Source organism: Carettochelys insculpta, chromosome 3, assembly GCF_033958435.1.
Source record: "Carettochelys insculpta isolate YL-2023 chromosome 3, ASM3395843v1, whole genome shotgun sequence".
Classification (NCBI taxonomy): Eukaryota; Metazoa; Chordata; order Testudines; family Carettochelyidae; genus Carettochelys; species Carettochelys insculpta.
In genome coordinates, this window is record NC_134139.1 from 21868673 (window position 1) to 21885158 (window position 16486).

General features: G+C 44.0%; 1 protein-coding gene across 4 annotated transcripts in view; it reads left to right on the forward strand.

The window, feature by feature from the left end:
- USP34 (ubiquitin specific peptidase 34) overlaps positions 1–16486 on the forward strand; it is a 344835-nt gene that overhangs the window by 200613 nt on the left and 127736 nt on the right. For all 4 annotated transcript variants that reach the window (XM_074989455.1, XM_074989457.1, XM_074989456.1 and 1 more), the window contains 2 exons: positions 3757–3957; positions 16089–16171. In XM_074989455.1, coding sequence (XP_074845556.1) covers positions 3757–3957; positions 16089–16171 — 284 coding nt within the window. The remainder of the gene's footprint in view (positions 1–3756; positions 3958–16088; positions 16172–16486) is intronic.

Genomic DNA, 16486 nt, shown 5'->3' on the forward strand with positions numbered 1-16486 from the left:
ATAATCCATGTAAAGGTGAATGCGAAATACAGACCAAGTCAGTTTAACTTCGGTCCTGGAAAGATAATGAAACAGATAATTAAGCAATCAATTTGCAGATGTCTAGAAGTTAATAGGGTGATAATTTACAATCAGCATGAATTTGTCAAGGATCGAATAATACTTAGTCCTCCCTTGAGTGAAGAGGATGGTGCTAGAAGATCTCTTGAGGTCCCAGCCAGTCGTGTGATTATATGAAATTCTGTGTCCATCCCTAGTTATCTATCAACTAATATGAGATAAACTGACATTGGATATTACTTCGGGATTTGAATTCCTTTTTGGTTTGTGTTTGTTAGATTGAGTTTGTTTAATCTCTTTGTGTTCAGTGGGAGCATTTTGTCATGTAGTAAATATAAACTAATGGCTTGTGTGTGTTTCAGTGCTTAGGATACGTAAAGTATCAGAGGGATAGCCGTGTTAATCTGGATCTGTAACAGCAACAAAGGGTCCTGTGGCACCTTATAGACTAACAGAAAAGTTTTGAGCACGAGCTTTCGTGCGCACAGACTCACTTCATCAGATGCTGGTCTTGGAAATCTGCAGGGCCAGGTATAAATAAATCCCCACCCTTGTTCTGGCTTATTTATACTTGGCCCTGCAGATTTCCAAGACCAGCATCTGATGACGTGAGTCTGTGCTCACGAAAGCTCATGCTCAAAACTTTTCTGTTAGTCTGTAAGGTGCCACAGGACCCTTTGTTGCTGTTAAGGTTACATAAAGTATCTCATACTGAAAGAAATATCTTTAGAGAAGGAGAATAAATATTTTTTCGCTTTGTAATTTCATTTGTCTTTCTAATCTGTATAAATACTTTATGATACATACTTCTCTAGCTCTTTCATGATGCTTGGTATCTGCTGGTGCTCTCTTGGAGCAGTGTCAGGAGAAGGGAGTTTTTGTGTCTTTACATTCCCAGCATAAGTTTGAAGAATCTATTAGTGCCTTAGTTGATTTTCACTTAGGTTTGCTGAGCAAGGCATAGAAGGGTGAAATTAAGGCACTGATACTGCAAATAAATACTCTAATGTAGATTCCTCACCTATACAAAGTGTTATAGACTTCAGTGGGATTCTGAAGGTGTGTAGGGAGCTATGCTAGTATATCTGTTTGTGTAATATGATCCTGTGACTGGGTTAGTTTCACTTGTATGATACTACTTCTGGTTTTGCTGGGCAAATGTACTTGCAGGATTAATAATAAATATGAGACTGTTAGAAATAGGAATGCCAGAGGGAAATAAAGTCAGAAACTACTGAGTGAATCAGGTGTTTTAATCTTTTGTGACATATAAAATGTTCTTTTTAATACAGTTTATCTCTACGGCTGTTTCTACAGATGCCACTTATTCCGGAAGATGATCCTCCAAAAGATGTCTTCTGGGGGATCATCACGCAGAAGTGTGTGTCTAAATGCTAAACGAGGCCTCAAAAGAGCAGCCCCTTCTTCTGGAAGAGCATGTCTGCACATGCACTGGCGCTCTCCCAGAAGAACAGGGCAGGAAACAGCGCATCCGGGGTCGCATGGCCAGAGAATCCTTACGGGGATGCCGGCCACACAGCCCTTCAAAGGGCCCCACCCAAACAGCCCCTCCCTCATTAAGCTGCCAAGGCCTGCTTAGCTGCTTGCAGCAAGGCAGACCCGGTCCCTGTCCTGCCTGCTCCAGCTGGCAGGCATGGACCTCCAGCAGCCACAGGCCAGCAGGCTTGCCCTGATGCGCAGGCTAGCCACCCTCCTCGGGGTCCTGTGGCAACTGAGACCCAGGTCCGTGGATCCTGACCCCACGCTGCCCCGCCAGCCTTCTCCCCGGCTTGTCCAGTGTGTCTGGACCCATGCCACCAGCATGGACTGGTGAGACAGGGTCATCATGGGGGAGTGGGACAATAACAGCTGGCTGCAGAATTTCTGGTTGAAGGAGACCTTCCTGGAGATCTGCAGGTGGCTTGCCCCCATGCTCTGATGCCAGGACAGCTGGATGATCCCAGCCCTCTCTGTGGAGAGGCGCATGGCCATTGCCGTATGGAAATTGTCCACTCCAGACAGCTACCAGTCCATTGGGCAGCAGTTTGGGATGGGCAATCCACCGTCAGGGCCATCTTACTAGAGGTGAGCCCTGCCCTTGGCGCCATGCTGTCTCGTAGCTATTGGACTCGGGGGACCCTTGGGTGCGGAGGCCGGACCAGGGGGCAGGCAGGCTTAGTGGGCATGCCTGATGCTGGAGGGGTTCCCCAGTGGGGAGGTGGGGGGGGGCGGTAGGGAGGGAGGGGGAAGGGGGGCAGGGGGCTAAGGGGGCAGGGGGCCCAGGGTGCGCCCATGCCTGTGGGCAACATCTGGCTCCCTCCCCTTCGGAGAGCCCCCTGAGTGTGCTGAGGCCTGCCCCAGGGCCGTGAAGTGGCACACACTTACCCAAGGTTGCCTCGAACAGGTTGGGTGATGCCCTACTGGAGGGGGGTTGGCTGCTGGTGGCAGAGGGCAGCCCGATGACCAGGGAGCCATCTGAGGACTCCCCACCAGATGAGACGTCCACAGTGGCAGGGCCCTCCTACCCCTCTGGTGTTACAGGGGGCTTGGGTGCAGCCATCTCCATGGTGACCTGGGATGGTGATGTGTGGAGGTCCTGAAGCTTTCTGTAGAAGGGGCAGCTGGCTGGAGCGTGGCCCAATCTGCAGGTGCTGTTCCGGGCCCACATGTACCCCTGCTGCAGCTCCTTAATTGTACCTGCTTGGGGGTCTGGGAGGGGTGGCCGCAGGCAGTCAGGCCCTGTGCAAGGCAGGCAAATGCAGGGGGGTTCCTCCAGTGCCCGCTGGTGTCACCCCAGGAGGTCCTGGAGCTCTGGCTCAGTCCATGAGGTGGCCTTCTGTTTGGGAGCCCGTTCAGGGTCATGGCTGCCCTCATCTGGGTTTCCAGGGCTCCCTGGGTGGTGTGAGGTGCTGGCCTGCTAGCCAGCTCTGCTGCTCAGGGCCTGTCGCTGCTGCTGAGCCTCAGTGGAGTGTGGCTGGCACGTGCCTCCTGTCTAACGCTCTCAGCTTCCTGCCATGGGGTCTCCAGGTCCTTGCAGCTTTAAAAGCTGCAGGACCCAGAGACCATACAGCCCCGGTGGGGTTGCCTAGAGCATCTCTGCTCTCTAGCGGGCCACTGCCATGGCAGACTGCTTCTTACAGAAGAAGCATTCTGCAAGCATTTACACATGCTTTCTTCTGGAAGAATCTTCTGGAAGAAGGTGCTCTTCCTGGTTCCACAGCGGAGTACAGAATCTGGAAGATGAGGCATCTTCCGGATTCCTTTCTGAAGAGCGCTTTACATGTGTAGATGTTCCACACATTTTCCGGAAGAAGGGGCTGGCCTTCTGGAAGATCCTGCTTGTGTAGAAGTGGCCTACATGAGTAATTGTGTTTAACTTAAAACAGTAACAAGCCACGTGAAATATTGCTTTGCACATTACATGTAAGTTGCAGAAAATACTATAGAATGTAAAAATCTCCTACCCAGAATATCCTATTTCATAACTATAATTTGGACTAGTTCTTGAAAATACTCTTTGTAGGAAAAGATTTTCATACCAGCCCTAGTTTCTTTAATGTTAAATACAAATTTTGTTAGCTTTTGTCAGTTAGTGCTTTACTTGTGCTCATTTGTTTTATGTTTCAAGTTCCAATGCACGCAAAGAATTATTCGAATTTCTGAAAAACGAAAATTGCATTTTCTTCTTGTCCACAGTGGCAGCTAGACTGTCTTGCTTGCTTGCTGAAGTTGATATGCCAGTTTGCAGTAGACCCCTCAGATCTGGATTTAGCTTATCATGATGTCTTTGCCTGGTCTGGTGTAGCAGAGAGCCTTAGAAAAAGAACTTGGCCAGGAAAATCGAGGAAGACTACAGGAGATCATGTAAAAGGCCTTCATATACCTCGTCTCACAGAGGTAAGAAATAAGCTATATATATACATGCATACGCTCATTCTGTAGGGGAGCTCATTTTTTTCCCCTTCATCAATCAGATGGGATGTGGAGTGTGAAATACTACTTTTTAATAAAATGGGGAAATAATGTAGTGAAAAATTATTATTAAACATTAATCTCAAGTTTAGAATTCCCAGACAATAATAAAGTAAATAATAAAAATACATAAAATTTGATTAAAGGTATTCAGTTTTAAAAAACTAGAAGTCCAAGTTTATGTGCAGAATGTCCCTAGCAAACAAAGTAAATAGGCATCGCTGAACACTTCTGATTATTTTTTTATGTTTTGTTTCCTGAATCACTTCCTGCTTTGGAAAATGGCCCGTTGTGCACTCTGTTAGCACCATCACAGTCACCATTGAATAATGCTAGTCTCTACTTGTTAAGGCCATATTATTTATCCAGCAACGTTTTTAAGCTTCGTTTTCATATTATATTTTACAAACTAAAGGGGACAACATAAGCATATTAATAATGTTAAAAAGAGTGAATTGCTGGGAGGGCAAGGGATTACTGTGCTCCCTTAAGCAGGTTCTACCATTGTTGGCAATTATCATGTTCACTGCCAGTGGACTGTTAATGTTACAAAACTATTAGTGGGTGATTGTCATCGTGAGATGTTAAAGTTAAAAAAAATGCATTTGCAGAAGAACAGCCCTTCAAAGAATCAAAAAAGCAACACAAAGTGTGCATCTGCACTTGCATTCCTCCTTCGAAAGAGGTATGCAAATGAAGTAGATCGAAAATGCAAATGAGGCATAAATTTGCATGTCTGACACCTCCTTTGCATATTCTAATTTCAAAAAAGCCTCTTTCAAAAGAAGAAAGCCAGTGTAGACGCTGCTGTTTTGAAAGTAAACCCCATCTTCAAAAGAATCCTTCTTTCCATTAAATAAAGGGAAGAAGGATTCTTTCGAAGATGAGTTTACTTTCGAAAGAGCAGTGTCTACACTGGCTCTCTTCTTTCGAAAGAAGCACTTTCAAAATTAGAATATGCAAATGAGGTGCCAGGCATGCAAATTTATGCCTCATTTGCATTTTTGATTTACCTTATTTGCATACCTCTTTTGAAAGAGGATTGCAAGTGTAGGCACACCCAAAAAGTGCTAAAATAAGAATGGCCATACTGGGTCAGACCAAAGGTCGATCTAGCCCAGTCTCCTGTCTTCTGACCATGGCCAGTGCAAGGTGCTTCAGAGGGAATAAACAGAACATATAATCATCAAATGAGCCATCTCTTGTCACCCATTCCCAGCCTCTGGAAAAAAAGAGTCTAGGGACACCCACCCTGGCCATCCTGACTAATAGTCATTGATAGACCTACCCTCCAAGTATTTTTGTACTTTTTTTTGAACCCTTTTAGTGTGTTGACCTTCACAGCATCCTTTGGCAAAGAGTCCCACATGTTGACTGTGCATTGTACTTGGAATACTTCCTTTTTTTTGTTTTAAACCTGCTGCCTATTAATTTCATTTGGCAACCCATAGCTTTTGTGTTATGAGAAATAAATGACACTTCTTTGTTTACTTTCTCCACGCCAGTCAGGATTTTGTAGACCTCTTTCATATCCCCTTTACTCATGTTTTTTTCCAACTTGAAAACTCCCAGCTTTATTAATCTCTTCCCATGTGAAAGCTGTTCCATACTCCTAATAATTTTTGTTATCCTTTTTATAACTTTTTCAATTCCAGTATGTCTCTTTTGAAGTGGAGAGACCACATCTGCATACGGTATACATGATGTAGGTGTACCATGGATTTATATCGTGGCAATATGATGTTTTCTGTTTTATTGTGTATCCGTTTTTAATTATTCCCAAAATTTGGTTAGTTTATTGACTGCTGCTGTAGATTGAATGGGTATTTTCAGAGAACTATACACATTGACACCAAGATCTCTTTCTTGAGTGGCCATAATTAATTTAGAATCCATCATTTGGTGTGCATAATTGGAATTATGTTTTTCCATTTACCTTACTTTGCACTTATCAATACTGATATTCATCTTCCTTTTTTTGCGCAGCCACTCCCTTTTGTGAGATCCCTTTGTACCTCTTTGCAATCTGCTTTGGATTTCACTAATTTGAGTAGTTTTGTATCATCTGTAAATTTTACCACCTCACTGTTTACCCCTTTTTCCAGATCATTTATCAATATGTTGAGCAACACTGGTCCCAGAACAGGTCTTTGGAGTACTCCTTTATTTAACTTTCTCCATTCTAAAAACTGACCTTTCATTCCCAGCCTTTATTTTCTATCTTTTAACCAGTTATAAATTCATGAGAGGACTTTCTCTTTGACTCCTTGAGATCTTATTTTGCTTAGGAGCTTTTTTTCTGAAAAGCTAAGTAATATAAATAAATAAAATAAGTAAACATTAGAAAGATACTTCCATTTCCATTTTCCATGTTGGCTTGGAGATTCAGCACATAATCTTTATGTATTTGTGATGTTTTTCACAATAGTTTCAAATCACCTTCCAGATAGAATCTCAGTATTCCAAAATCCCAGGCATTGTTTGTTTTGTTTTTGTTTTTTAACATGACTATAAACCAACTCTTTTTAAAATTTCTTCAGGTATATCAAAGGATTTTGTATAAAGAGAAGATGATGTCCAACCTAATATTTATTTTACAAAAGAGTATAATTATCCAAAGCATAAAAATGAATCAAAAAATTGTTAGCTGTTGAAATCTGTATAAGTAGATCTAAGTATATCAAATTCAGACATGTTACTCACATAGCTGAAGTTGCGAAACTTAGCTCAATGTTTCTCAACCTGTTTTATAAAGTACCCCATTTTTGAAAACAAACAAACAAAACTAAATACTGCCAGACTTCTCTTGTGTTCCCCTTAGGGTACGCATAGCACCTATTAAGAAACATTCTCTTAAAGTAATCTGAGGCTTTGAAACAAGTCCATGCAGCCTTTCCAGATTACTGTACCCTTTTCAGGAGTCAGATTTGTTTTGCATACCACCAAGTTAAACCTCACTTAAAAACTACTTACAAAAACATGCAAAATATCACAGAAGACTACGACTGAAAACTTGCTGACTCTCTACCATCTTCTTATCAAATAAATGAATTGGGATAGAAATATTGTACTTACATTTCAGTGTAAGGCATATGAAGAAGTAGATCAAGTCCTTGTCTGAACGAACTTTTAGATTGTAGTGACTTTACTAGTATTTTTGTGTAGCCTGTGGTAAAACTAGGCAAATATCTAGATGAGTTGATATACTGCCCGGAAGACCTTGGTGTATCCCCCAGGGTACACATACCCCTGGTTGAGAAACACTTAGGCTACATCTACACTACAAGATAAATTTGAATTTAAGGCAGATATTATAATATCACTGTCTTCACTGTAAATACTATTAGTCTGAAATATGGAGCACTAATATAGGTATCATAATATTATTGGTACCAGCTGGGTGTAGCGTCAAATTCGAATTTAAAATTTTGAATAAAGTCCAGTGTGGAAGTGCCATATCTCAAAACTGAATTTATTAGCCTCCAGAAGTATCCTGTATGTATCCCACAAAGCTGTGTGGTTACCTGCCAGGTGTGGCCGCTGCTCTCCAGGTGCGCAGGAAGGAGGTCACAAGAAGCCCACGAATCTGAATTCATCAGTACCTAGTTCTGGAAATATAAGGGGCGCCCATAATGAAGAATTTTTTACCCATCGGATCACATCATATTGGTAGCCATCTCCTTCAATCACGAGAACTCAGGGTAGTTCTCGGGCTCGCAAGAGAGCTCCAGCGTGGAGCCACCAGGAGATTCAGGATCTTCTTGCAGTTTGGGGAGATGAATCAGTGGTGAGCAGACTTTGGGTGTCCAAGAGAAACATGAACATATAAGATCCTGCAGTTGATAACCGCTCAGAGGTCACTCCCAGGACTCTATGCAATGCTGGGTGAAAGTGAAAGAACTCTGGCAGGCCCATCACAGAGTCTCAGAATCTCCACAGAGCTGCTGCTATTATGAACCACCTGTAGGTGCTTCTTGGGGGGGACCCCACCACGTTGCCCAGTCTTCATTACAACAGTCTGGAGTCTGGGATGACCTAAGTGGAGCTGGAAGGCCAGGAGGAAGAGGCCAGTGGTGAGGAGGATGGGGACAACCAGCAGGAACCCGAGGAAGTTCTTCCCAACAGCCTGGATCTCTTTGCCGTAGAGCTGGAACTTGTCCTTTCTGTGCTGGTCCCAAACCCCCTGGACCAAACAATTCTGTTGAGTATTTTTTTCTGAATGGTAGCAGCAGGTTTTCTGTGGATCTGTGCCCCTCAGAACAGCTTGTTAATATTTCTGGGGATGGAGCGCTTATCATTTTTGGAGATCTCCTTGAATACCTCATCCAGGCACTCCTGTATTGTTTTGCATCAGGTTTTTGAGCAGGCGTGACTTATTGCGACTTCCTAGGTAGCACATCTTGCCATACCAGACAATCAGATAGCAATCTGGTGTCATGAAGCCACACAGCATTTTGGAAATTTTTCCAGGTTTGTGGTCACACAGGATGAGAAGCTCTTCTTTGTTGGTATCTGTTAGTTTTAGGAAGGTGATGTCTTTGGCAACTTGAAGAACGGTTTCTGCCCTTTTACATTCCCTGGAGTGCATTGCTGCACTATGCGGCTGACGCTTTCTCTGTCTCTCCCCCTCACCCACAGATGGCACGCTCTCCAGGTCTTCTCCACTCCCATTTCCATTTTCCCTTTCATTTTTTTTAAATTTACAGGGATTCTTCTGCACCCAGCCATCCATGTGGCTAGAATCAAATCCTTCCCCACCCTTCCCCCTCACTATGAGGCTACCGGGCTCTGCGGTCCAGGAATGGGCGAAAAAAGTTTTTCACCTGCTCCAGAACAACAAACAGCTTACACCCTGTAGTCCCATCCTCTCCCCTGCCCCCGACAGTGAACTATAGCTTTGGATAAATGGTGGTAAATGATGGCTTGTGCAGTGCACACCTTGAATGCCATCCTTAATAAGCCTTAAGCAGCCTTGCAAAAAGAAACTTTCCCAGACTGTAGAGACAAGTCCTATTCGCTCCATGGGTTAAGTGTGAATTGTATCTCACTTGTGACCTTCACTTTCCAGCTGTCATGCCCACTCTGGGAGACAGACCAAGGAAGCAGAAAACGTGCAAGCAGGATCTGATCCTTCAGCACTTGGGAGCGGTCTGAAGCAGAAACCAGTGACATGAAAAGGGAGATGGCACAGTGGTGGCAGAGTATGTTTGACTTCCACAGAGAGCAAGGGGCAAAGAATATGGAAAATGCGGCAAAGCTAATAACAGCAGTGAGCGACCAAGTGGAGGTCCTCCACTCCATGCTGGAGCTGCAGAGGAACTCCCAACACAGTAGTTAGGAGTTCCCTGAAGACAGGTTGCCCGCTCCCTATCCACATGGTCCCCAACTGCAGGGCAGGAAGGAAAGGGCAGCCAGTCGCTACAGCCCCAAGGGATGCTGCAAAAGGCTGTTCCACCAACCTTGACTATGCTGCTTTTCCCTGCCACTTAAACCTCTCTTTCGTCCAAAATAAACTTATTCTTTTGAGCTCGGTATGATTTTTTTTTTGGCACACGTGAGTGGCAGGGTTTACAAATCATTGCTAGAAACAGCACATCTGCCCACCACTATGCCAAGGTCCTCAGAGGACTCGCAGCAGAGGCACTCAGGCATGGTTGGGGAGAGCTGGAAGCACAGCTGCCTTCTATTACGCCAGGGTCCACAAGGACTTGTGGCAGAGGCACCTGGGTCGGGGTGGGGAGGGGCAGTAGCACAGCTGCCCTTTATTTAGGAAAATAACCCTCCCTCCACATCCATTCTTCTGCTCCTCCCTCCAAGTAGAAGCATTCATGTAAGACACGGTCTGATTTATTGGTTTGCACTTATTGGGGAGCATAGATGAGTTTGATGTGTGGGGGTTGGTGGTTGTTATAGCAGAGAAATACATCACCATCATATGTGTGGCAGTTCATTCATGAAGCTATTTTTAAAACTGTCCCTGATTGCTTCTGCCTCCACATGTTTATTGATGAATGGCCATGTAGGCGGCTGCAAGTAAGCCCTGCCTACAGCCTCAGCCTCAATATTCCAGGTGTTCAGGAAAGTCTCCCACCTGGATTCACAAATATTATGCAAAATAATGCATGCAGTAATCACAGTGGGGACATTTAGTTTCAAAAAGGTCCTAACGGGTCAATAAACATCTGAACCTCGCTTTTAAACAGCCAAAGGTGTATTGAACTGCCATTCTGCACTTGCTGAGTTTTCGATTTACCTTTTCCTTGCTGAGGTCGAGGGTTGTTTTGTAGGGTTTCATAAGGCAGGGGAGCAGAGGGTAAGCAGGGTCACCCAATATTACAGTAAACATCTCCACATCGGCAGTTGTGATTTTCTGGTCTGGGAAAAAAGTCCCATCTGTGAGAGTTCTGTACATCTCAGAATTTCTAAAGATGCGTGCATCATGAACTTTCCCCAGACATCCCACGTTGATGTTGGTGAAATAACCTTTGTGATCTACCAACCTTGCAGTACCATTGAGAAGTACCCCTTTCTGTTTATACACTCAGAGGCCAGGTGGGCCAGGACCATGATGGGGATGTGCGTGCCATTTTTTGCCTCACCACACTTGAGAAACCCCTGGGCAGCAAAGCCATCCACTTTGGCCTATATATCACCCAGGGTTATGGTCTTCCTGAAGAAACACCAACAGATTGAATTGGCTGCCTGCATCACCATGGCCTCCACTGTAGATCTGCCCACTCCAAATTGATTTGCCACTGACTGATATCTGACAGGCGTTGCAAACTTCCACAGAGTGATTGCAACTCGTTTCTGAACTGGTGAAACAAGCTTCACTCTTGTGTTGCTGCACTTCATGGCGGGCGCCAGTATATCAGAAAGCTCCGTAAAAGTGGACTTGCACATTTGAAAGTTCTGCAGCCACTGCTCCTCATCCCATGACTGCAAAAAGATGTGGTCCCACCAGTGTGTGCTGGTTTCATGAGTCCAAAACCGCTGCTCCACTCTCAGCAATGCATTGAGGGCAATAAGCAGTTATGAGTTCTTTGACTGCAGTAGAAAGATTCCTCACTCTGTCAAACTTGGATAAAGCAATGGGGAGGCGGATATTGGACACAGAGAAATGGAGGGTTGAATTTCCAGAAGGTTTGTGGACATTTAAGTTCGAATTCATAATATCAAGGTTAAGAAATCAAATGTATTAAAAGTTGAATTTATCTCGTAGTGTAGGTGTAGCCTTAGATTGATGACCTGTGGTAGTGTAGAGCAGATCTTAGGCAAAATAGAATTGGAAGCTGTAACAGCGTGGATAGCATAAGCTACTTAAAAATTGTTATGAATATTAATACTGTTAATAGTAAAGACTTATCTTTGTTATATTCATCATTGACAGGTATCTTTTTCATCTAATGTACCTGGTTGCAGAGTTTCTCTGAATTTTCATGTGGTGGAGTGGTTGAGGAAAGATTTCTAGCCATCATATCTGAGAAGAGAACCTCAGTTACATGCTGTTCATGTTTTATGGGTTCTATTTATAACTATGATGGTAGCAACATAGATTTGTTGCTAGTGCAAGATTAGGTAATGGACTATTACACTATCATAGTGTATTATGATCATAGTGTAATAGTTTTTAAGCTCAGGTATATCAGCATCCATTGGTGAACCTACAATTAGTTTGATAGATTACAAAAATAACTTTTAAATTTGGTTTAGTTCCCACCATATAGTCTGTGACTGAAGTATGGAAAGACAAGTTAATGAATGAAATTTTCATCAAATGGAACATTCTCTGATTTAAGTAGAGGAATCCATGGAATATCAGGAAAACGAAGTTTCAAAATGAAAAAAACCATTTAAAAAGTTTCTCTTCTTTGAATGATTGCAGTTAGGTGTGCATCTGCTTCATGCACAGTCATTGGAAATATTTTCCCCTAGCAGCACTCATTGGGTGCCTGTAGTGGCACCTCTGTGGCAACCAATATATGACACTGTTGACCTGGTATCTCCTCAGCTGCATCTTATTGCCAGTAATGGTTGTTGGAACCATGGTGGTTTGCTTAGTAAATTGTTCTAATTTCTTTAGTCTTTCAGTGAAGTTGTATTTTTAGCATTAGTTTGACTTACTGTATTTACTAGCATTAGCTGTTGGGAGTGGGGATTTCTCCTTCACCCTGACTCCTTAATTTCTCTTGGGGCATGCCTGAGTCCCAAGATTCAGACCCTTATGTCCTGCATTAAGCTCATGCCAAACACCAACCCTCCCATCCCCCACAATGCATATTTGAAGTGTTTGGGGGAGGTGCACCAAACAGACAGGAGCAGAATTTGCAAAGGGGTTCACCATAGAGCATGAAAGGAGCGTAACTTCCTTTTAAAGCAGATTGTTATGGAGTTGGCTCTGGGACTGCTGTCTGCCTGGGTGTGACAAGACCCAGCACTGGGTTCATTGGTGCACGGTGCTCTGATATTCTCAATGGAAGCAGCACCATGAAGAAGCTCTGAGAGCAGAGACTTGTGGCACTGATGTTCTCCCCAGTGCTGAAGCAGGTAGGATTTGTCTAGCACTGATCACATTCTCTGGTGCCATAGAATTGGCATTGGAAGCAGGGTAAGACTGGATCTCTGCCTGCAAAATCCACAACGTCTGAACAGGCTAACGGGTCACATCCCAAAGAGAAGTATCTGGCCCCTACAGCTTCTGGGCTTGCACTATTGGCTTTGGCACTGCAAAGTGGACCACTGAGCCCAGAGTTGTTGTACCCCCTCAAGCCAAGTGATGGACCAGGCGGAGCTACCATCAATCCCAGATACTTTTTGAGCCTGCGAAAGACATAACTGTTCTGACGCTACCACTGTAGCAGGCCCTCCATGACAAGCCTCTGATGCCACCATCTCACAGCAAACTGGCAAAGTTGCATCTGCAAGAAGGTACCACTCTGAGTTACAACACTGATCTAGCTCAAGATATTGCTGTGACTCACAGCACTCTTCTGACTTGTGGCACCACTTGCTATCCCATCAACAATCCTTGTCTCAGCAACAACCCCCGATTTGGTGAGTTCCAGACACTGGTCACTATGCTGCTGGTCAAGGTCTTGGCACCGCTCTGGATTCTGGTATGATTCTGCAGCCCAGCTGTGCTTGTCACTACCATGATAATCAAGATTATGGTCCTTGTCTTTGGCATTGGAGACATGGTCCAGATACTGGAGCCAACGCTGCTTGGCTCATAGACGATCTGATGTGGACACAGTGCCATGGCCAACACAATCTACGACCCAACACAGTTGCCCTTTTGGACCTCCTGGGTATATCACCAGGCCCAGGGTACCTTGTCCAAGGAGTCCCAATGGCCTCAGCTAGCCTCCCTGCTCCCAAGTGTGCTGCGATGACCTTGGCCCAGTGCCTTCTTGGGGGTCAACCCCTCCTCCCTCAGCAGACCTGGGTTAATCAAAACAGAACAGGAGGCTGGGTAGGAAGTGCAGGATGATCCAATTCCCCTATGCACATCCTTGTCATCATACCCAGTGAGGCAGTGGTGGGGACCTTTCATAGGGATACTGCTCAGACAGTCATGCACAGCAGAACCTGCTATGCAGGGTGGCATGCAATGTAGGTCTACAGGCTAAGGAGGTGGCAGAACAAGAGGACTCAATGGTACTCATTCTGGCATCAGAAAGTCTGTCTGGAGTGACTTTGCCACTTATCAAGACAATCCAGACTAATTGGAAGACCTTGTAACACACCCTGGCCTCCATTCAGATTGAAGTGACATTAGAGGAGGTTTTGGAGTTAATTGATAAGCTGAATAGTAACAAGTCTCCAGGACCAGACGGTATTCACCCAAGGGTTCTGAAAGAACTCAAATGTGAAATTGCGGAGTTAACAACAGTGGTTTGTAACCTATCCTTTAAATCCACTTTGGTACCAAATGACTGGAAGATGGCCAATATAACGCCAATATTTAAAAAAGGCTCTAGAGGAGACCCTGGCAATTATAGACCGATAAGTTTAACATCAGTACCAGGCAAATTAGTAGAAACACTAGTAAAGAATAAAATTGCAAGGCACGTAGAAGAGCACGAATTGTTGGGCAAAAGTCAGCATGGTTTCTGCAGAGGGAAGTCGTGTCTAACTAATCTATTAGAATTCTTTGAATGGATTAATAAACATGCGGACAAGGGGCACCCAGTGGACATAATATACCTAGATTTCCACAAAGCCTTTGACACGGTCCCACACCAAAGGCTTTTATGTAAATTAGGCGGTCATGGGATAGGAGGAAAGATCCTTTCATGGATCGGGAATTGGTTAAAAGACAGAGAACAAAGGGTGGGAATAAATGGTAAATTTTCACAATGGAGGAGCGTAACTAGTGGTGTTCCCCAGGGGTCAGTCCTGGGACCGATCCTGTTCAACTTGTTCATCAATGATCTAGAAAATGAGGTAAGCAGTGAGGTGGCAAAGTTTGCAGATGACACCAAGTTGTTCAGGACAGTCAAAACCAAAAGGGATTGTGAAGAACTACAAAAAGATCTCAGCAAACTGAGTGATTGGGCAGCAAAATGGCAAATGAAATTTAATGTGGGTAAGTGTAAGGTAATGCATGTTGGAAAAAATAACCCAAATTACACGTACTACATGATGGGGTCAAATTTAGCTACGACAGATCAGGAAAGGGATCTTGGAGTTATAGTGGATAGTTCTCTGAAGACATCCACGCAGTGTGCAGCGGCAGTTAGTAAAGCAAATAGGATGTTAGGAATTATTAAAAAAGGGATAGATAATAAGACAAAAGATATCATACTTCCCCTATATAAAACTGTGGTATGCCCACATCTTGAGTACTGCGTGCAGATGTGGTCTCCTCACCTCAAAAAAGATATATTGGCATTAGAAAAGGTTCAGAAAAGGGTGACTAAGATGATTAGGGGCTTGGAACGGGTCCCATATGGGGAGAGGCTAGAGAGACTGGGACTTTTCAGTTTGGAAAAGAGGCGATTGAAGGGCGATATGATAGAGGTATATAAAATCATGAATGGTGTGGAGAAAGTGAATATAGAAAAATTATTTACCTTTTCCCATAATACAAGAACTAGGGGACACCAAATGAAATTGATGGGTAGTAGGTTCAAAACTAATAAAAGGAAATTTTTCTTCACACAGCGCACAGTCAACCTGTGGAACTCCTTGCCCGAGGAGGCTGTGAAGGCCAGGACTCTATTAGGGTTTAAAAAAGAGCTTGATAAATTTTTGCAGGTTAGGTCCATAAATGGCTATTAGCCAGGGATAAAGTATGGTGCCCTGGCCTTCAGAACAAGGGCAGGAGATGGATGGCAGGAGATAAATCACTTGATCATTGTCTTCTGTTCTCCTTCTCTGGGGCACCTGGCATTGGCCACCGTCGGCAGATGGGATGCTGGGCTGGATGGACCTTTGGTCTGACCCAGTATGGCCATTCTTATGTTCATTCCCTTAGACAACCAAGCGTTTTGAAAGAAAATGCTTCATTCCCTTCTAAGGGTTATGAGTATTTGTACATCCACTTGGAACCCTGCGCGTTGGTAATATTGGTGGTGAATGAAGTGAGGGGCAGGGACAGCAATGACTCACTCAGGATTTCTGAGGATTCTGAAGGTCTATTCCAAACAGGAGTTGTGGGGGAGGGTGGCGTGAGGTTGCATCTTAGGGTAGCTTATTAGCAAGCCATCCTGAGCTGGGATAGTTACAACTCCTGGAATTCCATGTTGAAATTTAGCAAGCTGTTACCTTTGGAGTCCAGAGTGGAGTTTGGGGCTGTTTCAGAGGAGGGCAGAGTGGTGGTGTGTATCTCTTTACAGGCCTCACTGGGCACCTCAGACCCAGTGGCGTGTACTTTGTCGTTCAGCTTAGTCATGAACTAAGAGGGAATCACAATGCAAAACTATCTTTACTGCCAATGCCTCTTGTATGGCCTCTTTCTTGCACAAAATTTTTGGTTTGTTTTAAAACTGACATAATGTATGTAATCTAACCCCATTGTTCTGTTGTCTTTCTTTTAACTTCAATTTTTAAAGGTATTCCTTGTACTTGTCCAGGGAACAAGTTTGATCCAGCGACTTATGTCCGTTGCTTATACGTATGACAACTTGGCACCTAGGTAATTATAACTTTTTACTTAAAAAATGTATGCATTTTTATGGTAGCTTTAAAACTAAACCTATGGTTTTTCGGAGGTCAACAATGGCTAAAGGTAGAACATAAACTAAACACATGGGGCCATGCCTATGCGAGCTGCTTTTTGCGGCAAAACCGAGCTTTTGCTGGAAAAAAACATGGAGCATCTACACGGCAAATGTGTTTTGCCAACAATTTGTCGAGAAAACCCGGCACATACATCGGCAGCGTTATACCTCTCCTCCTTCAGGTATAACACCTCTCTCAACGGTGTTCTGTCAACAAAATAGCTGTGTAG